Source organism: Erythranthe guttata, chromosome 6 (assembly GCF_056151865.1).
Source record: "Erythranthe guttata isolate IM_541 chromosome 6, IM_541, whole genome shotgun sequence".
NCBI lineage: Eukaryota > Viridiplantae > Streptophyta > Magnoliopsida > Lamiales > Phrymaceae > Erythranthe > Erythranthe guttata.
This window is the reverse complement of record NC_142538.1, coordinates 656,723-680,339: the sequence shown is the minus strand read 5'-3', so window position 1 is coordinate 680,339 and position 23,617 is coordinate 656,723. Positions and strand designations below refer to the sequence as shown.

Here is a 23,617-nt window from a genome sequence, read left to right as displayed (position 1 = left end):
TGAATCGGGCCCAGCTACATAAATATTTGGGTTTTAGTCAACATAAAGCCCATCTTCAAAGTGAAATGATTGACAGAAGCCCAGCCCATGTGCTCTCCGCGTTAATATTAAGTTTTGTCAGCCTGTGACGGTCACCATTGTACTTAAGATAATTCAATGCCCCAAAACCGTACATTTACTTTCTGATAGTGATTTAACGGCTGCTGATGCTCTCTTAATCCACACCCACGAAGAACTTCTCGTACGCGAAACAGGGAATAATTTCTCGCCCTTGCGTTATAAACCCACTCACAATCAACTTTACCCGCCTCTTCTCATCCCCGCGGCCCGCCCCAATCCCCATCATCGACGAGTTTTATTATTTCAGTCCCTCCAAAACCCGATAATTCAGAAAAAAACCCTAGATTGGGGATCAAAGATTTATCTCTGGATTTCAACTCGTATTATTTATCTCTGTACTGTCTTTCTTTCAATCATCTCCATTGCTGTTATCACTCTTATTTAATTTTTTTTATTTCACATTTTTTGGAGTGAGGGATTTTGTGAGAAATTAGGGTTTCTGCGTATAAAGGTGTATTGTAATTTTGAATTAATGGAGGCTGCGCCCGGTGCTTCCGCCACCGGGCGAAATGGAGGGGTTTCCCTGCCGGCGATGTCGTTGTCTTCTTCTCAACCTTCTCGTAAGGAGTGGCGAGTCGTCTCTGAGCAATCAGCTCGAAACTCCGGCAACGAGGTAAGCCCACTTGCATTGGGTTTGTTTTTGCTTCAAATTTTCTGATTATAATTTATTTCTTCGAGAAGTTATATTTAAGAGTGTAACTTTCACTGAAAACTCTACTTGCATTGGCTTTATTCTGATTTAACTCGTCCGGCTGTCGATTTTGTTTTGTCGAAAAAATTATGCTTGGTGTAACATTGCACAAAATAATTAGGGTTTTTTTTTCCTGCCGTTTTTGTCGTTTTATTTTGTATTTTTAACATGCATGTGCACAGGAGATGGAACGTTCAAAACTAGGTCAATCCGATGAGAGATTGATATATGAGGTAATACCGTGGTCTGTTGAGCTGATTTTTTTTTTACTGTGAATATCATCTGGAAGGATTTTAGTTTCTTTCGACAACGTGGGTGAAAATAATAGCAATTTGTATGTCTTATGCAAAGGTACAGCATAGAGGAGAGCCATTTGATGTTGGGTTTTGCTCCATAACTGTTGATGGAGGTTTGGACAATGGAAATTTGCAGCAGAGACTTCATACTCTGGCGAAACAAAGGGAGGAGTTGCAGAACATGGAGATTGAGCTTCGGGCGGATGTCATTGCGAGATCAGAAATCGTGGGTTTGCGGAATACATTCGATGCCCGAGTTAAAGAACATGCAAATGCTACTGTCAAACTTCAGGTTTTTTGCATTTTCTTTGGGTGTTTTTTTGCTATTTTAAGTTCTGATGATCCGTGCATGCTAAGATAGATGAGTATGTATTACTCATATTGTTTTCTTGCTGAGACATTCTAAAGTTTTGTTGAATGTGCACTTAGATAAATGGTTGTGTATATGATTTTTTCTCGCTAAAATTAGTATAGTTTTGATTTGTTTGTAGTTAGTACATGTTTCTGCACCCTGCACTAGTTTTATGGTGGTGTTTCTAAATTTCTTAGAGGATGACTGGTTGTTTAGGAGCAACTGCATGAAAAGGAACAGAAGATACATGAGCTGGAGAGAAGGATGGACGAAAAGGAAAGAGAATTGCATGCTGTTAGATTGGATACTGAAGCGGTTAGTTGGAGATATTTTGTTTCCTTGTTTTCAATTTGAATTTTCTGTCATTGGTGCTGGTGAGTACTTTGTTTTTTTAATCCTCTTCCTTTATTTAGCAGGCTTGGGCCAAAGAGGACCTGTTGAGAGAACAAAGCAAAGAGATCCAGAGCTACAGGTAGTCCTTAGCTTTAATGTTTAAAATACTTTATTTAAAACTTGTCATAGTTTATATTTCTGATGTAGAATAGAGGAAGACATGTTTTGCTCCATTATATTATTTTGCCTTCACATGGCTGACTAATTATGGTTTGCTTTCTTTCAAGTATGTGTTCTCTTACGTGATTATTTTGAAGTTTGATGAGCTTTACCCACTACCAGTGTAATATATACACGGTTAACACTATCTAGATTTATTTACATGCCTTCCATGTTACCAAATAGGTTTTGAATGTTTTGTGATTATAGCTAGGACCTGCATTATTTTGCAGGAGGGATAGGGATAACTCTGAAGCTGAAAGAGCACAACATATCCAACAAATCCTTGATCTTCAGGAACATATGCAAGACAAAGAGCGACAGTTCATTGAGTTGCAGGAACAGGTTCATATGTTTTTCGGTTGCATAGTTGTTTGATTTGTTAGTCTTCCTCTTTGAGAATGATATTTATCATTGTCATAAAAATTGCGGGTTGATCTAGTTAACGTATACTTCTCTGTATTTAGTCATGTGATGTTGATAGTTTTTGGTAGGGCCATATCTAGTCCCCGGATTGAAGTTTTGTTGGATTAAATGTTTTAATAAGGTCTTCATTGTGATAAGATCTTCATTGGATTCACCAATGAAATCATTTGTTAGCTGGCCCTTTCTATAAATTCATTAGATGTGTTTGTTGGTTGCATTCCTCATTCAGCAAAGAATTGCTCAAGAAACTATACTTTTTAAAGATGAGCAAATAAGAGAAGCACAAGCTTGGATAACTCGTGCTCAGGAAATGGATGCGATGCAATCAACCACTAATCACACTTTACAAGCTGAACTACGAGAACGAACCGAACAGTATAATCAGCTGTGGCTTGGTTGTCAAAGACAGGTGATTTTGAAATTATTCCTACTATTTTGCCAAATAAATTATGTTTGTTAAAGCTATTTAATTTGGATTTCAAAAATTTGTGGGTATTTTTTCTGAATTTTCTCTCTTCTTGAGACATGATTTGTGTGCTACAGTGATAAATGTTTCACTAAAATACGTATTTTTCAAATTCTTCTTTAAAAGTACATTTCTCCCAACACCTTTAGACATGATTTGACTGTAAGTTGTCTCTTTTCACGAACTTCACTTTTTTCTCTAATACTTCTTCCACAACATTTTTCCCCGAAGTAAAAATGGAAATATGGCCCCAAAATGGGTCCAAACATAGCCTAAATTTTTTAGTGTTAAGTAGTATGGAGGCTGATTGATGTATGCTCCTGGTCCTGGCAGTTTGGGGAAATGGAAAGGCTTCATGTGCATATACAACAGCTACAGTTTGAAATAGCCGATGCAAGAGAAAAAAGTGGGAGTCGTTCAGATGAGGCACATCTCGTCCACACAAACACGGATGATGCCTCTCGGCTTGTACAAGTTAATGGCAGCCAGTTGGAGGTGAATGACAATAATTCACCAAGTGCAATCACTGGAAGTCCACAAAATGACAAATCTGAAACTTCTGGAGGGAATTTGGCACTGGTAAAATATGCCCCACTTTATCTTGTTTGTTGTTTATGATGATTGCGGACTGTATGCTATTAAAGTTTTTCCAATGTCAGTATGAAGCCGTAGGGAAATCAAATTATGCTTTCAATTTTCAATATGTATGTATACACCCTGATGACCTTTTCATATAATTTATTTGCACTTTGTTGAGGAATGTTCAGAATAGGGAAATAAGGTCTAAGGCAGATAAAAAGCATTGTATGTGCTCTGTGTGTATATTATGGGCTCAAGTAGATGTATATACCCGAGTAAATACTATATATCAGCCTCTGAACTAGGCACCGATAATGCAGTCCTAATTTATCATAATGTAGAATTAGGTAGTCATGAAGTACCTCGCTATCTCTCCTAATCAATCTGTTCACATGTCCATCATGTGAAGCTTGTCACTCAGTCTGTGAAGTCATGTCCGCCGGCTACCCAATCCTCTGAAGCTGTAAATGGTGTAGAAACCTTTTTACAAAGCGACGATCAACATCGATATGCCTTTTCTGTTAATGGAGACACCAACTGTGTAGTGCGGACTTATCCTACTATAGAAAATTAGTTAACCCTAAAATGAGTTACTAGCAAGTAGCAAGGATCGGGAGAGTATAATTGTTTTTTCTAATTTATTTACTGGAGGTACTTCAGGCAGAGCATACAGTGCATTAACTTCTTACATCACTCTTCCATTCTTAATTTCCTTTCCTGAGGTTTAATTTTGTTTTTACTAGGCTGACCATGAGCATGGTGTATCATTTGCTCCTTCATCCCTGTTTGGAATGCCCACTTATCTGCCAACTGCGTTGCATCCATTTGTAATGCATCAACAAGGTGTATTACACCCATCACATGTCACACAATCTCATTTTCACTCCTTACCCGCAATGTCATCAGTTCAAAATTGGCAAAATCAACAGGTAAATCATCTACTATATTCTGTTGATGCCCAATTTATTTGTTGCAATTGCTTGTTAATTTTTATGTCTTTGCTAAAAAAAATTCAAGGCTCTGTCAGAAGGTGAAAACATGCTCAGACACAACCAATATTCTGAGCAAACTGAGGAAAACTTGACGAGGACAGATATCCATTATGGCTATGAAGCATTAGTAAATGGCCAAGTTCGTACAAATTATATGGATGCCAAGGTCAGCCCAACAGATGCTGATCCCGTGGTACCATCAAATGGAGAGGGGCAGGTTGGCAGATCAAAAAGATTATTCTTGTAAAACTTGCCTTCTGCAACTTGTTTACTTCTTTACATATCCTTACCTCTCTTTTCTGTTATGTAAAATTTTCAGCTGCACTATTCCATAGATGAAAGCAATGGCAACGCCACATCTCTGCAGGATCTGCTGCAAATTTCTTCCCAGTTTCATGATGCTCTTAGATTGGATCCTCTTGAACATGGCAATGACACTAAGGTTTAAATATTGTTTGCTTCCAAATGTTCACTGGAATTTATGGTCTTTTGGTTGAGTCGAGTCTGCTTTTATTGTTGTTATCCTGAAAGCTCATATTAAGTTAATATTGCACACAGCTAAAAAATGACAACCCAGTCATTGATCATGGACTGGAGAACAAAATCACTAGCATTGAGAATTCCAGTTTTGTTACCAACGGGTTGTTATCTGAAGTTCCGATCCAGGCTGTAAATTTCAGTGTGGCCTCTTCAAATACTGTATTGAGTGCTGTTTCAGCAAATAACATTCTTTCCACTGGCCAGAAAAGTGATTTGGTTGGAAATCCTGGGGAAAGTTATCTATTGGATGAAAGAGCATTGCTGGCTTCTATAGCTCGAACAATAGGATCAGGTGGCAGAATTAGGATTAGCTCAACCGTGAGTTAATTGATTTGTCTGTATTATAGATGAGTAGTTTTAATGAACTAAAAGTGAAGTGATGATGCTTGACCATTTTGTGCTATGTGTTTGAACAGCTAGCAAATAGACTTGGAAAAATGATCGCCCCTCTACACTGGCATGATTATAAAAAGAAGTATGGGAAGCTTGATGATTTTGTGGCCAGTCATCCTGATGTATATCCTCTTTCCCCCCTGCATGCTATGTTTCAACTTTTTGATGGATGTTGATATATTTACCTAGTGTGCTTTTGTTTTTCCAGTTATTTCTGATCGAGGGGGACTACATTCAGCTACGGGGAGGTGCACAACAAATAATAGCCGCCACTACAGCTGTTGCTAAAGTGGCTGCTGTTGCTGCAGCAGCACCGTCTTCATACTCGTCAGTGATGCCTTCTGTAGCAATGACTCCCATGGCACAGTCTCACAGGTTTAAAAAGGTCTCCTCTCTTGAATCCTCATACGTGGATGCTGACAAGGCAAGCTTTAATCAAGTTGCAGTACCTAGACCTTCAAATACCGTTGACATATTCAGCAAATCCAAAGATCATATGGAATCGAATGGTTCCGAAAGTAGGCCTGGCTGGTCTGCACAGCCGACAGTTGGAAATGGGACAAACTCTAACGGAAATGATTTTTCTCAAAGCAAGGGTGCTTCTCATGAAAGGCCTGGCTTTAGTTTAGTTGGAAAACAACATAGCAACAGGTCTGGTTGACTAGAATTAAGTAGAACTGTCTGATATTCTTTCTTTCTTTCAGCTTATAAATCGAATCTTATTGCTGTACTGAATTGTTTTCAGGCCAATGGGTGCTGCACCAAGTCCAAGAAGATAGTAAGTTCACTCAAAAGTATTATGGAAGAGAATTTTAATTATGTTGATTTTATCTTCTGATTCATCATATGAAATTTTCTATTTGTAGGATAATTATTGGATAAGTATGCGAGAACTCACGGCTAAGCATCAAGTAGCTGGAGATTGGTGCTGGGTGGAGGCTGGCTGTAAAATCTGAAGTTGAATTCTCCGGTTTTATTCATCTCAATCAGAAGACTGACTTGACTAACAGATGGGCAACATCACATTTTGTTAAATTAAACTAACTGAATTTTTCAATTTGTATTTTAGCATGGTGCTGAATAAGCATCTAAAATGCTCGCCCTTTCTCCTGTTATTGAGCAAGTTAACTTGCAGCATTGCAATTTTAAATTATGGGGAAAATGGTGATGAACTAATGAAATTTCATCTCAGTAAACATCATATCTACACTAGTTGGATCTAAGGTTGATGATATATATAATATATATATGAACCCAAGACACTGGGCTCAAGGGGCAACAATGTCATTTTATATTTTTTTCGTTTCTTTTGAAATTTAAAATCCTTTAATGTAATTGCGCGCGCACAATAACAAACGTCTGAATTTATTTCGGCAGGCAGCAATTTCCGGTATTCTGTGGGTTTGAAAACAATATGGAGAAAATGAAGGGGCGAAAAGAAGATAAAAGGATAACTATAAACACGCGACTTGTGAGGGGAAGAAAAGAAAGTGGTGATACTAGACTCTTCCAACCAAATTCAGTTCCGTACTTTTTTTATCCCAATTTCTCTTCACTTTCACCATACTTTCAGATGTTTTCTTCCTCTCATTTTCTTATCAAGGCTCCCGGAATCTATACCACAGCCGGCGCCGGCGCCGGCGTCATTAGAACCACAAATCGATTTATCATAGTCCAGTACAATACTCCTCAAAATTTCCTCAACAGACCTTTAGCAGCATCAGTTTCCGGAAATCGTAGCGTGAATACCGATCAACCATCTGTAGTTCTAGACAGCCTCAGAGTTTTGCAATGGGATAAGCTCTGTGATTCCGTCGCTTCCTTCGCCGGCACTTCACTCGGCAGACAAGCCACCAAGGTATTTTCTCACCACCATCGTTATATATATATTTTATAATATTTTTTATGTATGTATGCATACATTCCGTCAGTTTATAATTGAGTACTAAGTCTCCGTCTGTAATTGAGTGCCAATTCCGTCATTTTTTTTTTAAATTATGTCACGATGATTGATGCTGTTGTTGCTAGTCAATTAGTCAAATTCCGCCACATGAGGCTCAGTGATTACGGACATACGGGGAGTATATATCCATTTATGAATTGGTTGGCGGATATATAATTTTTATATTTACTCTCTTGTGCGCCCTTGAATGATGCACAGCTTGATTATGGTTGAGTCCTTGAATTTGTAACGTATGTCCTGTTGTAGTTGGTGTCATGCTCAGCTAACTTCTTTTTTTTTTATTTATTTTTTATTTTTTTATTATTATTATTATTATTCCGAACTGCATTAGAGAGGGCGTTACATTATACTCAAATTAATCAACATATGTAAGTCTCCACAGTCGAAATTTTGTCATTTCAAATCAATAGTTCTTCAGAAGATTATAAAATTTGGCCGTGTATTGTAGCGACTGGATATTTAAGTTAAAAGAACATAGCATATATTTCATTTGTTTTTTTGAGTCATTGTGAGTTGTTACTTTTGGCCTGTGCAGGAGCAATTATGGAATTTGGATAAAGCGTATGAAGATAGTGTACGGCTACTGGAAGAGACTAAAGCAGCTGTGGAGATGAACAAATATGGCGCCATGATGGATTTTACAGGCATTGATGTTGCAATGGTTGGATGAAATATATCCTGGTTTTTCCTTGTGGAAATTGCAGAAATACAATTGTGATAGATGTTTATTAATTGATAATTCCGCTTCATCTGTTTTTTCATGATTCTCAATTATAACCAATCCTTTTACAAACTATGTACTTTTTCGTTCAGAAGGAAGATGTCATATCTATTCCATTTCAGTTTACTCATAGTAAATAATAGATCCAGTAGATGGTTAATAAAACTGATCCTGTCTTTTATTGAAGGTCGAAACTGGCATAATACGTGCTCGGAAGGGTGTTCCTGTGACTGGGAGTGAAGCAATGGCACTCTCACGTCTGCTAAAATTTGCAGAAGCACTGCAATTAAATGTCAAAGCTGCAATAAAGGCTGATTCAGATTGGTTTATGAGGTTTATGCCTCTTTCGGAATTGGTATCGTGGTTATTGGGAAAACTTGTAGTAGCAGTTCCTGTAATTGTCTATTGGTCTGCCAGCATTCCTTACTGCTAACTAATTTAATTGCAGGTTATGGAATTAGTTATCTGTCAGCCTTTGATTAAGTTTATTGAGCAACTTGTAGATGAGGATGGTTCAGTAAAAGATTCTGCGGTTGGTTCTTAAACTTATCATTGTATTTACAGATTTTGTTTTGGTATATTCAAGTTTACCTTCGATTCATTCATTTACTTGTCATGTTCAGAGTTCAACCTTGCGAAATGCACGTGAGCAAGTGCGATATCTTGAGAGAAAGGTAAAAATGATGCTAATTTACAGTGACTACTATAACTATTGATTTTGGTGGAAAAGTCGGGGAAGTCGGATTTGGGTAACAAAATTTGGGAGATTTGGTTGGCTCTATGTATATTCATATGAAGTTGGCTCTCATTTAGATGTTTGCAGGGTCTGTTTTGCCGTGCCTAATTACAGCCCTTTTACTCTTTATCATTCAGCTATACCAGTTGATGGAAAGCATGATTAGAAGTGGTTCAGATGAAATAGCAACTATGGTAAGCAATCCCCCTTCGATCAATATATTTATAGAAAATTTCTATTATTAATCTCTGAATTATTTCCTGTTTTTCCAATCATGAAGTAAAGTCTAATTTCATTTATGGTTATTTAATGTATTAGTATTGATTTTTTTGTTATTTTTCACTGCACAGGAAATATTTAATAATGATGGGAGATGGTGTATAAACTCACGTGTTGATGTGGCCCCAACTTTTGAGGGACTCTTGTTAGCAAGGTGCATCAAATTCTTCCGATTTTTCATTTCATTGTGCACGCATGGGAAGTTGGGTCCCTATTGCCAATCCATTGTGCATGCTATATTTTCCTTTTTATTAATTTCCTTTTCATGGCGATGATAGTGCAAATTTTGCAGTGAAGATACCAACTCAATTAGAGTTGTGCAATTCTTAAACAGATTCTTTTGGAGGAAGTAGTTGACTTTCAAGTTGCATTTAAGTAATCGTATCTACGTCGTTTCCTTCTGTTAACTTCAAACTAACGAAGTTTCACTAAAACACTGTAAGACATCTTTACACATTCAGTTGAAGTGCCATTGCAGTGTTACACGGGTTTTAAATCTTTTTCAACATTTGGTGCATCATATTTTACGCAGCAGTTCATTTCAGTTTCATGTTCAACTGCACAACCATCTACTCTGACCATTATAGAACTTTTGGCTGTATATGCATTTCTCTATTACTCTGGCGTACTATTTACTATATCAATATACTTTGCTATGAGAGATTCACGATAAATTATTTGAACTCATGCAACTCTTTTAATCTGCTACGTTCTTCTACTGCGTATTGTTCCGAGAGAAATAATACTTCTCCTATAGTGGTTCAGGTGCAGGAAGCCTTATTGAACCACTCTCTGCTGTTCCTCTAAATGATGAGCTGCAACAGGCAAGGCAATTGGTGGCGAAAGCGGAGGAAGAGGTGCTTCTAAGGATAACAAAGAAGGTTTGACAACTTTTTTTGAGCTATTGCACTTTGCTGCTAACTGAACTTCAATTAGTAATGTAGTTTTACTTTCTATTTCTTGTACAGATGCAAATGGAATTGAATGACATCGAAAACTTATTCAACAGTATGATTCAGATGGACACGGTACACATCAAGGACCTCAGTTCTGAGTCGTAACTTACATTTTTCTGTGTGCTTATGACTAACTGTAGTATGACTTGATGAAACTGGCAAATTGACACTGTCATCTGCGACTAATATACTTGAAATGGCGTTGTTTGAAAAGTTACGTCGGTCAACTGGCTACAGGATTTATTTTTATTGCTATGTTTTGCAACATATGTTACCATTAAATCTTGTTTTGGATGTTTATCTTAACTAAAGTTATGCCCATTTCACCTTAATGTTTTTTTTAGGCAATCAATCATTCTCTTTGGATTCATATTATTTTCAATGTGATACAGATCAATGCTAGAGCACGATATAGCCTTTCCTTCGAGGGTGCATGGCCTGAATTGTATTTGCCACAAGATATTGATAGCATTAAAGCTGAGACATCAGCAGAAGATAAAATCTCATCATTATCACAACTCAATCAGAAGAAGTGGAATTTATATTTGCCCAAAGCTTATCACCCACTATTGCTTCAACAGCATCGTCACAATCTGGAAAGGGCCATGAAGGATCTCAGAATAGCAAATGCTGTGAGTTGGGCTTCATTTATATCCACTTTTGGCAGTAATTCAAGATATAATAAGAATTGAACAAATGAACCTGAAAATTTCACAGGAAATGAGGAGAAAACAACAAGATGGGTCTGCCAAGTGGAAGAAAGAAAAAAATTTAAATATATCATCTCTGGAGATGAGGGTAATATTTTCAGTTTAAAATGTCGTGTTGGGAGTATCATACCGGCTCCTTTGCATAGAAATGGTTATAATTTTTGGCCTATGTTTTATTCCAGGTTGCTAAGTTGAAACAAGAACTTCCGATCCCCTTTGACATATATATAGCTCAAAATACTAGAGTTCTTGTTATAACTGGCCCAAATACTGGAGGCAAAACCATTTGCCTGAAAACAGTTGGGTTGGCTGCCATGATGGCAAAGTCAGGTTAAATACGTAACTTATGTTTTATGTCGTTATTCTGAATAACTTGTGGTCCCTCACACACACACACTGTTGTTATTATGATTGCATTATAGTTATTCAACTCGTGGTCGCGCGCACACACACTCTGTTGTACTTGTGCCATGTGCGTGGTGAAAATGTGTTCTAAGCGTACCCTGTAAATATATTCTATCCACAATTTTGATGGAAAAAGATTGCAGGACTATACATATTGGCTTCAGAACCAGCAAGGATTCCCTGGTTTGATTTTGTACTTGCTGACATTGGTGATGAACAATCTCTATCTCAGTCATTATCTACCTTTTCTGGCCATCTAAAACAAATCAGCGTAAGTTGATATGATGCTGCTTTTTGTGTCATATAATTGGATCCTTAAAAGAGACTTAACCATATACCTACAGTTGTACTGTAAAATGATGAGGTAGCATTCAGGATTTTTGTTTTTCCTTTTATATGATATATATGGTTTTCCATCTCATTGTTTTTGCTGATTCGTTCACTTGTTGAGAATCATAGTTTGATGTTTCTTCTCTAAACCGTGCAGGAAATCAGGTCTCTTTCGACGAGTCTATCATTGGTGCTCCTAGATGAAGTATGGAATTTTGAGTTTTATACTCTGCAGTTTAATTTGTTGACATGTACTTCCATCGAAAACTTTGATGTATTATTTATACCACAAAAGATACATAATTCCTTGCATTTGATATAGTAAAATGGGAACTTATGGAACGAAAGTGTAGTGATAAGATACCAATCAATTAGTAACCCGTATCAACATTTGAAATAAAGAATGGTAAATTATGGAAAGAAAATCTGGTGATACCATACCACTTAATCATAATTAGTAATCCCTATAAATACTTTTAGGTAGGTGCAGGAACAAATCCTCTAGAAGGAGCTTCCCTAGGGATGTCGTTGCTGGAATCTTTTGCTGACGCTGGTGCCTTGTTGACAATAGCTACTACACATCATGGAGAACTCAAAGCTCTTAAGTACAGGTAGCTTATATAGAGATGAAATATTAAAATAAACATGAGTTTATACAAATAACACAAGGTTTTATTACTTCAACTTAATAGAAACGGTGCCTTTGAAAATGCTTGTATGGAGTTTGATGAAGTGAACTTGAAGCCTACCTACAGGATCCTTTGGGGAGTACCAGGTTCTTGTTGCTAACTGCTCGAAATTGGTTTTGAACATATATCCCTGTTAAATAGTTTTTTGTGTATTACTCATTAACGAGCATTTTTAGACATGCTTTACCCACTTCTTTCTCTACCTGAATATTCGTATTCTGGCGTTCTACATTTCATTTTGAAGATCTAATTGCTAAGGGTGTGTTTTCTTCCCTTCTAACTTTAGGGCGTTCAAATGCAATCAATATTGCCGAGAGGCTTGGGCTGCCTGTAGAAATTTTGGATAACGCACGAGATCTATATGGAGCTGCTAGTGCAGAAATCAATGAGGTAACTCGAATTGATTGTATGTGCATTTCAAGATTGGTTTCCCATAAAGATGGCATTGGATCTGTGAATATTTTTTTATGCTTTGTTCCTCAAGAGATGAGATATTCTCATACAATAGTTTCAATGTTCAAAGGTAAAGAAAAATGATTGAAAGAATGGTTAGTTCTCTGATTGAATGATGAAAAGCGCTATTCAGAGGATACAAAAGGTCAAACTTAACATACTATGATAGGAAACTGAATAGGCTAAGAAAAATAAGAGATTTTGGTATGACGGTCGACATATCTTTTATTCCAGAAAATGTTTATTCAGAGAAACTATGAAATCAATATCCTTTATTCCAGCTTGTTGTAAATCCAGAAATATCCTCAGATTTATACAGAAGGCTTTTGAGAAGGAGTTGTTTTCAAAATTCTTCGAACGGCTATGCAAGTGTATTCTAAATTTTCCACTATTGATTGCCCTCACGTAACATCTAGAGCTACTCAATCTCTTCTTTTAGTCACTCTTATTTTCTTTTTCCAAATGAACTCGTTAATTTTCTCAAAAGATATTATTATTTCGTCTCACCAAATTAGACGAAAAATAATTGCTTACGACTTCTATATTTAAATAGGTTAGTAGTTGATGGGTCAGAGTGTTCGGCTTCAAGTAAATTATTTGTATGATCACTTTTCCATACGTCAAACACATCCAACTTTAGTATGACAAATTCCTTGGCAACTTAGTGCAGGTGATAGTTGATATGGAGAGATTCAAACAAGATTATCATACAAAACTCCATGAATCGCAGCAGTACCTGAGGTGAGAATCCTTTTTGCTTTGACATAATGCACCCGAGGTTTGTGTTCATTATTATCCTTCTGATAAAATTTATCGAAGATAATAAACATAGTAGTATGGTGATTTAAGCAAGTTTAGTAGAACCATTTGACATGAGCTAATAGTTTATCTTCGTGTTCAGGCTCTCAAAGAAACTTCATAAGAGTCTACTCTTGACCAGAAAGAGAGTAACGGAACATAGCGTGAAGGAAAAATCCAGAAGGATGCAAGAAATAACTAAGCTAGGAGCTTCAGCACGTTCCATCATTCATAAGAAAGTGCGGGAATATCGATCACTTCCTACTCAAAAACCCAAACAAATAAAAGCAGATACAGATATCCCTACTTCAACATCCATTCATCTTCATTCGACTATAGAACAAAATGCATCTGTGGTGACTGAAACTGCATCCACAGATATTAAATCAATTACAGGTAACTAAATTCTGAATAGAAGACTAATATTATTTTAGCAAAATCACCACTTATTTTAGTATTATACTATTTCATTTCATCGTTTTTCGATTTTGCACATTGCAGAGAACAAACGTGAACTTCCAAGGATCGGTGACGTGGTGAATATTCCTTCTCTCAACAAGAAAGCAACAGTTGTGAAAGTGGATCGATCTAAAGAACAAGTGGTGGTTCAAGCTGGTAACTTGAAGTTGAAGTTAAATCTGGCTGATATTTTGACCTGATTTAGCATGTGTACCTCCTCGGGTGCAGAAGATTCTACGCTCTAAATTAATACAGTTAGATTTCCTTTTCTGATTTAACTTTTAATTTTTATTTTTTTTGTAAATCAATCCTCACTTGTCAGTATATTTTAATTATATTGGAAATATGATATTTGCTTGTCTAATTGCATCTAAGTTTTTGTTGAATCTTGAAATTAGGAAGAGATCGATCCCATCTGGAACCATTTACAGTGCATTGTAAATCAGAATTGCTTCTTGTTGACCCTCTTTGTCCCAGTACTGGATTTCTTCACTCAAGCAACCGAAAACAATCAGCGGAAATTTGTCAAATCTTCCTCACCCAAGATACAATATGTAAGCCTTCATCAAAACTGAGATCCACAGGTAAATTTGTTCCAAATACTAATTCTTGAAATGCATATTTGTCTGTGTATACGCATGTATATGTGTGTGATGTGTCTTTCTGAATATACATACATAATATTAATGTACATTAGAAAATTGGAACTTCAGACATGCACATTCGGATAACGAAAGTAAGCTGGGTTATGAAGCATGAATCCCTGATATATACCGTTATGGGTGCAATGAAATTAAAATAGTAGTAGCTCAACTTCTTTCAAAACCCTATCCACGCTAGGTCAAATAAGACCATAGAACCGGGTTGAATCCTAATTTAATTGTGAATAATCTGTTTGAGACGGTGAATAAATGACTTGCTAGAATAAATTATTGGGATAGTATTCCATTTTGTGTTAAAGTAGTCTCGCTTCCTAATCCATCATTAGGGTAAAATAATGTATTCTTCATTGACATTGAAGCATCACATAATAAATATAATTTTCTTGCTGATGTGTAGGAGTACTATTATGTATTTGTATGGGTAGTGTAGAGAGTGGTTGTTTCCTCGGGGGTGGTAGCTTTGGGATCAGAGAACGAATCCATTTTGTAATTATTCTCTTGTTCCTTCCTTGGAGGCACACCACCCACCCCCTCTCTCTCTGTCACAGAAAAGGATAATTTTTTTACTATTGAATTCAAAACTTAAAAAAAATAGATATTTAGAATAAGATCCCAATATTTGAAATGGTGGTAGGAAATTTTCTAAAAACATCCTCTTCATTTCAAATTGGTAATATGATATGAATTTTTATTATTATTCTAAAAAAAAATAAAAAAAAATTGATAAAATGTTGGAGGAAGGGTACACAGTTTTGTTATTGTTAAGCATATGATGGGGACTTGCCATCTATTCTATCTTGTTCCACAGCTGTCAAACAAACCCGCCTCCCTCCATTTATTAATGTGTGTCCCACTCTTTACTACCACCATCCCTAGTCCCTACTACTACTCTAGTACTACTGCCTTTTTTATTTTAGGATATCCTTTTACCATCATTTCCTCATCATCCATTGGTTTGGTTTTTTTTTCGTAATACATACTTCTTTTTTTTGATCGATTCCTAATACATACTTCAATTAATAAGTTTGAATCATATATTAATTATAGTTAATTTAAAATATAAGGTGATTTTGCTTTACTTGGTCCAAATTTAGGAGAAATTATTTTGACTAATTATGAACTAAATTCCTCATTGCTATATATTCAAGTGACCATATTTTTAGCAAAAACATAATGTTATTTTTTGTGATTTTCACTCCAGTCAAAGATTAGTGAAATGATATCCATTTTAGCTATTTTTAGCGTAACACTGAGCTATGTACACGACTTTTTCTGATTTTGTTTGAACATAATATATTTTTGTGTGTGTTAAAAAGATTAAAAAAAATATTCAGCTGTTATTAAAAAAAAATGCGTTATAGTAAACGAATTTTGTGGAACAAGTAAAAAATTCGTGAAACCAATTTTAAATGAACCATTTCTTTGCTAATTATGAATTGATATCTTTATCCCGCATGGGTGTAGCTCAACTGGTTCCGGAGGTGGTAAGTTGGTGCAAGGTCCTAGGATCGAATCCTGGCAGCCGCAGTGTGGGAATTTCAACTCCAATGAGATTGGTTCCTTGTGGGCACCAGGTCCGGGTCCGCTACCTTAACGGGCCGTTGAGTTACCATGATTTACATTCCTCCATTTCGCCACACTACTCATGATGGTCTGAAGCCCAAAAATGTTAACACTAAGAGTGCGTTTGGAGGCGGGATCTGGAGGAGGATTTGATTTGGAGAAGGGCTTTGAAATGAATCTAAATTTGGAGCCATTTGAAATCAGCACTAATTGCTAATCCAAACAAATCCAATGGATTTATTATTATAGATTTGAAATCCTTCCTCGAATTCCTCCATTCAAATGGACCCTAAAACAACTGTTTATGCAGGAACTAATCATGAAAATTTTGGTTGGAAAAAAAAGAATAAGAAAAAGAAAAAGAAAAAGAAAGAAAAAATAGGAGCTCCAAATTAGTTGAATAAATGGTTAGCAAAATGAGTAAAGAACGAGGAGGATCCATCCATGTGACCCTTTTAGCCCTTATCTTCAATATTCAGAGATCCATTATTATTGAAAAATGAAAATATGAGTAGAATAATGCTATTCTTTTCCTTTGTCATTTCAAGACTAGTTTCATCGTCTTGTCAACATCACATTAATTAATTAATGAATTTAATGTTTCTTCAAAGAAATAATGATATTTCAAGAATGTATGCATGAGACAGCCTCTCATGGTTTTGATGACTTTTTTGTTATACCAAGTAAATTAATTAATTAGCATTCAAAATTTCTTGTAACAGTATGTTTGGGGTTTGTCTTTTTCTGATGCACCCAAAAGTTAAGAGGTTGTGTTTCCTTCCTTGTTCAGGTATGAATTTACCACACAGTCCCCCCCTTCAATTTTATTTATTTATTTTTTTTCCAAAATTATATAGTACTACTACTACTACATGGTATTATCCTCTCCAATATTATATATATATGTAAATTAAATAATGTAATGTAATGGAGAGGCAGTACGGTTGTCAAGCTTTATCATTGCAGAAAACGATACATATCTTATTAATAATAATTAATATTATTTAATATAGGATTTGTTTTTTCTCACGGTGCGAATGTTGGAAGCATGGAAGCAAGGCAGAGGCCGAGAATGGCGGCAAAACAATTACTACTAAATTCCAACTTCAACCCCACATCCATTCCTCTTTAAAATTAAATTAAAATATTTTTTCGTTTTTTGTTTTTTCACACACACACACAACACTCTCAAGCACAGTAGATTTTTCTGCACAAGTAATTTCTTTCAGGGGGGGGGGGTTTCCTGTTTTTCTTTTTTTCTTTTATTAGTTTTTGTTCTGGTTCCCCATAATAAATCGTGGGACTCCGTGTTTTTGATTTTGTGTTCACTTTTGCTGTTTGGTTGATTACTTCGAGAGACAGAAAAAAAAGGGTGTTTTTCCATTTAAGGAAAGGGGTGCCGCAGCTCTATGGAAAAGGGAGCTACCGCGAGGACTAATGGGTTTAACATTTCCGACAATAAATTACTGCTGTCTTCCAACAGTGATGAAATTGTTAGATTGATGAAGCTACACCCCCACCCCCACCCCCACCCCCACCACAGTAGTGATGAACAAGTATTCCCACCCTCCAAGATTTGGATGGATATCCACCGTCACCGTCCAGTCGACGCCGGCGGAGCTAACGAGGCGGCGGTGGTGCGCCGTGATGACCCATCATCTTCTTATTCCACCACCACCACCGCTCCACCCTACAAATCCCTAGGTAAAAAAACATAACTACTTTTTCTTGTTTCTCTTTCCTCATTCATTTGAATGGTATTGGAATATACAAAAAAGATTTTTGGAGTAAATGAGTGAAAGAGAAAGGTCATTGCATATTTGACTCTTTTTTTTTTTTTTTTTTCCTTATCTCCTCTTTGCTTTTTCTTTCATGTGTGAAAACGGAGACAGGTGGAGGAGGTATGGCGGCGGCGTTTCCATTCACATGTGCACAGTGGAAAGAGCTGGAAAGACAAGCCATGATTTATAAGTACATGATTTCGTCTGTACCGGTGCCCCCCAATCTTCTCTTCCCACTTTCAACAACAACTGATAACTATTCTCCTTCCTCCTCCTGTAAAATTAAACTCTCGCTACTCTTTTCTTGAATTTCTTATTTAAAAGAAGAAAAACTAACTAGTTTGTGGTTTTGATTACTGAAGTGGTGTACAATGGTGGAGGAGGGTATTCGAAAAACGGAGATCTGGAGCCCGGTAGATGCAAGAGGACAGATGGCAAGAAATGGAGGTGCTCCAGAGAGGTGGCTCCCGGCCACAAGTACTGCGAGCGCCACCTTCACAGGGGCCGCCCCCGTTCAAGAAAGCCTGTGGAACTTGCTAATAACAAGAAAACAAACGACGCCGCCGTCCTTCTTCCTAACAAGAAAACACGCCTCCTCCAACAACAACAACTTCATCTCCCAATCTCCACTCCCACTACTTCCCTACACTTGGCTGCTTCTGCAACTACTACACTTCCTAAATCAGATCCCACCATTTCTTCTTACAAGGGTTTCAATAGGTTTGTTTATTTTCATCTTAGACCTTATATCTCTGTTTTTTTTTTCTTTTTTTTTTTTAAGTTACTGATTTTCTCGTGCTCTTTGTTTTAATTCATTTATTATTTAATTATTTATTCATTATTAAAAGGGATATGGGGTTTGGATTTGCGAATGAGGGGTCTTCGATTTACGGCTCGACTCCAATCTTCCATCAAGATTACTACATGGATCAACTCCAACTGAATATGCTACCTTATAACCCAACCATGGAAATCGGGCCCCAAGCAACCGGTTTCATCGATGCTTGGTCAACTGACAACCTCAATACCAACAACCAAACCAACAATGGCAGCAACGAATACTCGTTATCTTGGATGAACCGTGGAGATTTCTCCCCTTCGCTCGATTTATCCATAGCCATGGCTGCCGGGAACTTCATTGACTCCGAAATGGGGAATGTCCGAATGGGGGCCGATCATGAAGAGAACACGATCAAGGATTCGAATTCGAGTATGCCGAGCCCTGTTTTCTGGGAGCCGTTTGGGAGAGGTGGGCCGCTTGCGGAGGCTCTGCAGGTAACTTCCCCTCGCGAATGTTCTATCGGCACGCCAGCTACTACTGTTTCATCGCCTTCTGGGGTTGTTTATAATAATAATAATAATAGTAATAGTAATAGTAGAACTGATCATGGTAGTGTTTGCAATAGCCCTACTTTCCACAGGTTCAGTTAGTTTTACATTAGAAGATAAGCATTGTCTGTTTTTGTTTTTTCTGTTTTAACTGTTTTGTTAGAGGGAATACAATTACAGTAAGTTGAGGTTTAATGTTGAAAAGCTGTGTTTGGATGAGAGGACATATTAATTTTGTATCCCCACCACCAACTATGGTCATCTTCTTGATTTTTTTTTTTGTCGGCAAATATCTGTTGATTACTCTGTTTATATTTGGTATTTATGATTGATGACTGCGATCAAATTAACTGTTTATGGTGCCGCCATTACCCTGTTTTGAAGAGCTTACCTATCGCCTGATAAGTCCAGATTCGTCTTTCGGGCCGGGCCCATTGTAATTGTTCTTCTTTCTAAGTCTTGGGCTTTTAATACATGGGCCTGGCTCATCTTTCGGGCCCTTTTTAATTGCTCTTCTCTCTTAAGTCTTGGGCTATTTTTGCAGCCCATTAGAAAACCCAAAAGTTAAAGAGACTACCAAAGTAAAAGCATTCATTCAGATGAACATGTTTTTGCATCAGAACAAGATTAGCTAGCTTGGTGAAAAAAATTCTTATTCCGTGTAATAACATGTAACATTAGCCCTTTGTCCTTGGCCAGATTGGTCAGAACAGAAGCCTTTATACGTTTGGATATTCGGTTTATCATCTGGATTAATATCGGCATGTTCCGGAACAGGGAAAGATAGTCGTTTCTTTGCCGATGAACCCGTTTGATCTCCTCTTCTTGGGCTCAAATTAGGCCTCTGCCTCGGTGTACTAAGTGACCTCACTCTAGCTATGGCTGATGCAGTTGCAGCCATATAGCTTGGCTGAGGCAACGAGCAAGAACTCTCGCTCATACTCATCCTGTGTAAGTAAATTGAGCGTGAAGTTGGCGTTTCAGCTGTTTGATAGTTTGTTTCCCTTGTTCGATGACGTGGGCTGGAAGAATGAACTTTAACGGACTCTATCTTTGACGAGGATGGAGTTCTGGGTGAGGTGTATAAGTAGGGTGAAGAGGTGTCGATTTCAACGGTTTTTATTTGATCCGTTCGAACACACAAGTTCCGATCCCTTCTTACAACCCCTGTTTCTGGATGGTTTGTTTTCCAGCTGCCTGAGAATCTCTTGTTTTCTTCTTCTTCGAATTCTTGATAGTTGTTCGGAAATTGATCCTCGTCGCCGAGTGTCCGAATCTATAAAACCGAGCAAAATAAATGAGAAAAATAGCAATACATACACACGCAGAAAAGAAACAACAACAAGGATAGAGATTAAAGAAAAAAAAAAACCTGGTTAGACAAGATATGAGCGAGTGTGTTTCTCTGTCTGAGCGAACATTCTTCGGCTTTGTCTATCAGAGCTTGAATCTCATCAAGTGAATGCGGATTACACGAAAGTCTATTGGCATTTCTAGACTGCCATACCGAAAAAAATTGTTGTGTAAAGCTATTTAGAAATTAGAATCAACACGGAGAAAAAATATCGAAGTACTCACAACGGAATTTGCTTCACAGGAAAGCCGCCTGCGTTGATCGCATACGAGAGATTGAACACGGACGAGAGATTGGATACATTGGAGAGTCATCTTTGCTCGCTTACGCACATTGTATCCTCTTACTAGAGCTTGCAGTTTCACAACGCCTTTCAAAGCCAACAGAGCTCTCCTTGCCTTAAAACAAATACAAGACAGCATTTAAAACTTAATTTTCTCGAAAATTCTTGTGTACAAATATGTCTAGATATGTATAATAATACATCAAAATTATTACCAGGTATCCTCTGAAGATGGCCTGTATACGAACAGCAGCACGGCGTTCTTCGACATAAAGGGATGATCGTCTAAGACGAATAGTATCAACTGCAGCTTGTTGTGCGGTTTCAACCGCGCGTCTTTGATCAGATACACAAGAGTTTTCCACCAAATTTGCTTCTCTGTCTTGTGTGTTTGCGCTAACAATAACGGTACAAGAATTTGAACCTTTTGCTACATTGTGCTGTATAGTAGTTTCGAGAGGGGAATTCTTACGGAATATCCATCTCCTCTTTCCTCTCTTCTGCACAAAAAAAAAAAAAAGAAAAACTCACACAGTCAATTCATCGAACACTATACGATCAAAGTTTATTATTATATGTATAAATATACCTTTTCTTCTTCCTCGTGGTCATTGTCATCTCTTCTTCTACTGATGCTCCTCTTCTCACCATCGTTGGCAGGGGATCTAAAAGCCTTCTTCACTGCATTTAACCAAGAATTTCCATTGTTCTTTCCCATTAGAAGAAGGGTTCTTCCTAATTTACTAATATTTTTTTTTTGTTTTCTTATTTTGGTAAATAGAATTATTAGCCGAGGGGTGTGATCCTTATAGTATCCAAAGGGAGGCTGCTTCTTATAAAAATGGTAAAGAAGACGTAAATAATGTATGTATAAACAAATAAAGAAAAAAATGATAATGTCAGAGATGTTTGCAGACAAAGCATGAAACGAATATATATTTCTTTTTTCTTCTTTCTCGAGACTGCTGAAAGCTGCGGAAAGAAAAATGCGAGGAGGGATTTCTTTTCTTCTTTATCCTTTATTTCTGGAATTTGTAGGAACAATTTCTGATGGAATCACATGTTACCTCATGATTTTGGCAGAGAAAAGCAATCCAACAACTACTGTTCTTCTGGGGATCAGAGATGAAGAATTATGAATTACGATTACTGTTTATTATAGCCCATGTTCAACAATGATTCACTCTATTTTGTAAACTATTGAAAATTGAAATACATATTTTTACTTTTCCAATTTTGCTTGATGATTGGATAAAATGAATTGAATTTACCGGAATTTATTCAAATTGAGGTGAAAGTCGGACGGATGAATTAAAGTTGGCCAACGTAGAAAAAATTTCACACTCATTTTATGGGCCCATTATAATATACATCGAAATTATAGGCAAGCCCAATAAGAAAGCCCTAATGACAAACTGGATAGAAAGATGTTATTTTACATAAGGGCCGATTAAATCAGGCCCAGTGAAATGATCATTCGCGAATAATCTAATTATGTAAGTTTTCAACCGTTCATTCGATTAAATAATCACCCACTAAGTACACAAAAACATCGGTGTTTGTGATTGTTTATAGATTTACGGTTGGATTTTATACGTTGTTAATAACCAGATGTAACATCTAACTCCCCAATTACCCGTACGAGGTTCTTCTTTTGATTGTATACTAAATCGATACACACAAGTTGAAACTAATATACTCGATCGCGTTTATTGAACTGTTTAACTAACTAATGACACTAAACTGATTATGATTTATGAGAGAAAAAATCAAAATCAGTCCAGTGTCACATGCATACATACACCATATATATATTTACCTTATTTCTACATACACCTAAGAATTATTCAAACTCATTTTCTTCAGGAATTGGCGCAAGACGAGGCTTCAAACAGTTGCGATTCGTTGAAGCGCCAACCGAAGAACACGTTTTATCGACCCCCAATATAATTTTTTCAAGAAACGTCTTGTTCGACAGCAACTCTTGAAGTTGCTTCTTTGTAATCACAACTTTAATCCTCTTGACAGAAGCCACACCGTTTGGCTCGGGTTCGGGTTCGGGTTCGGGCTCGGGCTCGGCGGCTTTCACATCAGTTGTAACATGATGATCGGTAGCTTTATTACAAGGATGAAGATAGTATGTTTTGCCCAGTTGTAACTCAAAATTTGGAGGAAGGTTATTATTATTGTCTGAAAATTTTCTTGATGACGTCACCACAAACCGGCTTTCAAACTTCGTCAGCAGTTCCTTCACCGGAAGTGGTGCTGTGAATTCTACAATTTTGCCATCCGATATTTGAAAAATATTTATGCTTCTTCTGTTTCTTGATAATCTAACACATGGCTTTTTTATTAGTGTACGGAGAGAAATCAAATTCCCCATATTTTTGCAGAAATAATTTTATCTAGGAAGTAATTAAGAACAAATCTGCCATCCGATATATATAGAGATATATATATATATATATATGAGACAGTAGTCAAAGAAAGATACTACTTTTTTGCATGCCCATGAAGAAAGAGGGGGCAAAGTGTAATTAAATTAATTGAGACTTCAATTTTCAACACGCATGCAAGGGGGGTTCAGTTAGTGGATGGTGGCGCATGGAAATGGGTCATCTTTTTTGCTACAAATGTACAAGCAGCTAAAGCACAGTGTACTAGTAGTTGACGGTCCTACAAATAATAAGAATTAGGGAAACAAATATTATTAATGAAGTGGTGGAGACCTAATTTTGC

General features: G+C 36.9%; 5 protein-coding genes across 16 annotated transcripts; 3 read left to right on the top strand and 2 right to left on the bottom strand.

Annotated features, from left to right (window-relative positions):
- The first annotated feature begins 139 nt into the window (after positions 1–139).
- Positions 140–6,513, top strand: LOC105963507 (uncharacterized). 2 transcript variants are annotated; one of them, XM_012987914.2, is made up of 16 exons: positions 140–733; positions 994–1,044; positions 1,163–1,399; positions 1,676–1,774; positions 1,876–1,931; positions 2,245–2,356; positions 2,667–2,846; positions 3,237–3,482; positions 4,226–4,411; positions 4,500–4,691; positions 4,794–4,916; positions 5,033–5,332; positions 5,431–5,529; positions 5,616–6,058; positions 6,153–6,185; positions 6,274–6,513. In XM_012987914.2, coding segments are annotated over exons 1-16 (2,499 nt in total). In that variant the 5' UTR covers positions 140–592; the 3' UTR covers positions 6,275–6,513. The 2 variants fall into 2 exon arrangements, with proteins under 2 accessions (XP_012843368.2, XP_088675329.1); XM_088819203.1 differs by having other exon boundaries at positions 1,873–1,931.
- A 256-nt stretch (positions 6,514–6,769) lies between these two features.
- LOC105963528 (DNA mismatch repair protein MutS, type 2) lies at positions 6,770–16,877 on the top strand. Of its 10 annotated transcripts, none has more exons than XR_016031640.1 (22): positions 6,770–7,265; positions 7,906–8,031; positions 8,279–8,446; positions 8,540–8,623; positions 8,715–8,765; positions 8,965–9,021; positions 9,178–9,260; positions 9,864–9,987; positions 10,075–10,134; positions 10,455–10,694; positions 10,780–10,860; positions 10,955–11,102; positions 11,321–11,448; positions 11,665–11,712; positions 11,988–12,118; positions 12,200–12,282; positions 12,483–12,586; positions 13,320–13,390; positions 13,551–13,843; positions 13,949–14,160; positions 14,384–14,490; positions 16,854–16,877. XR_016031640.1 is itself a non-coding variant. In XM_012987938.2 (20 exons), the coding sequence occupies exons 1-20, from the start codon at positions 6,822–6,824 to the stop codon at positions 14,104–14,106; spliced, it is 2,682 nt and encodes an 893-aa protein (XP_012843392.2). In that variant the 5' UTR covers positions 6,770–6,821; the 3' UTR covers positions 14,107–14,270. The 10 variants fall into 10 exon arrangements, 3 of the variants coding, with proteins under 3 accessions (XP_012843392.2, XP_012843398.2, XP_088675328.1); XR_016031641.1 differs by lacking the exon at positions 16,854–16,877 and adding an exon at positions 16,442–16,458; XR_016031639.1 differs by lacking the exon at positions 16,854–16,877 and having other exon boundaries at positions 14,384–14,956.
- Positions 16,877–19,518, top strand: LOC105963555 (growth-regulating factor 8-like). The gene is made up of 4 exons (XM_088819207.1): positions 16,877–17,835; positions 18,024–18,188; positions 18,275–18,632; positions 18,761–19,518. The coding sequence occupies exons 1-4, from the start codon at positions 17,541–17,543 to the stop codon at positions 19,341–19,343; spliced, it is 1,401 nt and encodes a 466-aa protein (XP_088675333.1). The 5' UTR covers positions 16,877–17,540; the 3' UTR covers positions 19,344–19,518.
- Positions 19,519–19,813: 295 nt separating this feature from the next.
- Positions 19,814–22,136, bottom strand: LOC148769863 (protein IQ-DOMAIN 17-like). Of its 2 annotated transcripts, none has more exons than XM_088819199.1 (5): positions 21,468–22,136; positions 21,094–21,378; positions 20,820–20,993; positions 20,614–20,739; positions 19,814–20,517 (listed from the first exon to the last, which is right to left on the bottom strand). In XM_088819199.1, the coding sequence occupies exons 1-5, from the start codon at positions 21,594–21,596 to the stop codon at positions 19,894–19,896; spliced, it is 1,338 nt and encodes a 445-aa protein (XP_088675325.1). In that variant the 5' UTR covers positions 21,597–22,136; the 3' UTR covers positions 19,814–19,893. The 2 variants fall into 2 exon arrangements, with proteins under 2 accessions (XP_088675325.1, XP_088675326.1); XM_088819200.1 differs by having other exon boundaries at positions 21,094–21,375; positions 21,468–21,722.
- Positions 22,137–22,721: 585 nt separating this feature from the next.
- LOC148769862 (uncharacterized) lies at positions 22,722–23,261 on the bottom strand. Its single transcript, XM_088818833.1, has one exon. It carries the CDS (start codon positions 23,259–23,261, stop codon positions 22,722–22,724), a length of 540 nt encoding a protein of 179 aa, XP_088674959.1.
- Positions 23,262–23,617: the final 356 nt, after the last annotated feature.

Bases quoted from the DNA above. Each gene is read 5' to 3' on its own strand.
- LOC148769862 (XM_088818833.1), bottom strand. From the start codon at position 23,261: ATGGGGAATTTGATTTCTCTCCGTACACTAATAAAAAAGCCATGTGTT.
- LOC105963507 (XM_088819203.1), top strand. From the start codon at position 593: ATGGAGGCTGCGCCCGGTGCTTCCGCCACCGGGCGAAATGGAGGGGTT. The intron at 1,045-1,162 runs GTAATACCGTGG...TCTTATGCAAAG, and splicing joins ATGAGAGATTGATATATGAG to GTACAGCATAGAGGAGAGCC. The intron at 4,692-4,793 runs GTTGGCAGATCA...TAAAATTTTCAG, and splicing joins CATCAAATGGAGAGGGGCAG to CTGCACTATTCCATAGATGA.
- LOC105963528 (XM_012987938.2), top strand. From the start codon at position 6,822: ATGGAGAAAATGAAGGGGCGAAAAGAAGATAAAAGGATAACTATAAAC. The intron at 8,447-8,539 runs GTATCGTGGTTA...ATTTAATTGCAG, and splicing joins TTATGCCTCTTTCGGAATTG to GTTATGGAATTAGTTATCTG. The intron at 12,119-12,199 runs GTAGCTTATATA...TCAACTTAATAG, and splicing joins CTCAAAGCTCTTAAGTACAG to AAACGGTGCCTTTGAAAATG.
- LOC105963555 (XM_088819207.1), top strand. From the start codon at position 17,541: ATGGAAAAGGGAGCTACCGCGAGGACTAATGGGTTTAACATTTCCGAC. The intron at 17,836-18,023 runs GTAAAAAAACAT...AAACGGAGACAG, and splicing joins TCCACCCTACAAATCCCTAG to GTGGAGGAGGTATGGCGGCG. The intron at 18,633-18,760 runs GTTTGTTTATTT...CATTATTAAAAG, and splicing joins TCTTACAAGGGTTTCAATAG to GGATATGGGGTTTGGATTTG.
- LOC148769863 (XM_088819199.1), bottom strand. From the start codon at position 21,596: ATGGGAAAGAACAATGGAAATTCTTGGTTAAATGCAGTGAAGAAGGCT. The intron at 21,379-21,467 runs GTATATTTATAC...TTTTTTGTGCAG, and splicing joins ACCACGAGGAAGAAGAAAAG to AAGAGAGGAAAGAGGAGATG. The intron at 20,994-21,093 runs GTAATAATTTTG...ATTTGTTTTAAG, and splicing joins CCATCTTCAGAGGATACCTG to GCAAGGAGAGCTCTGTTGGC.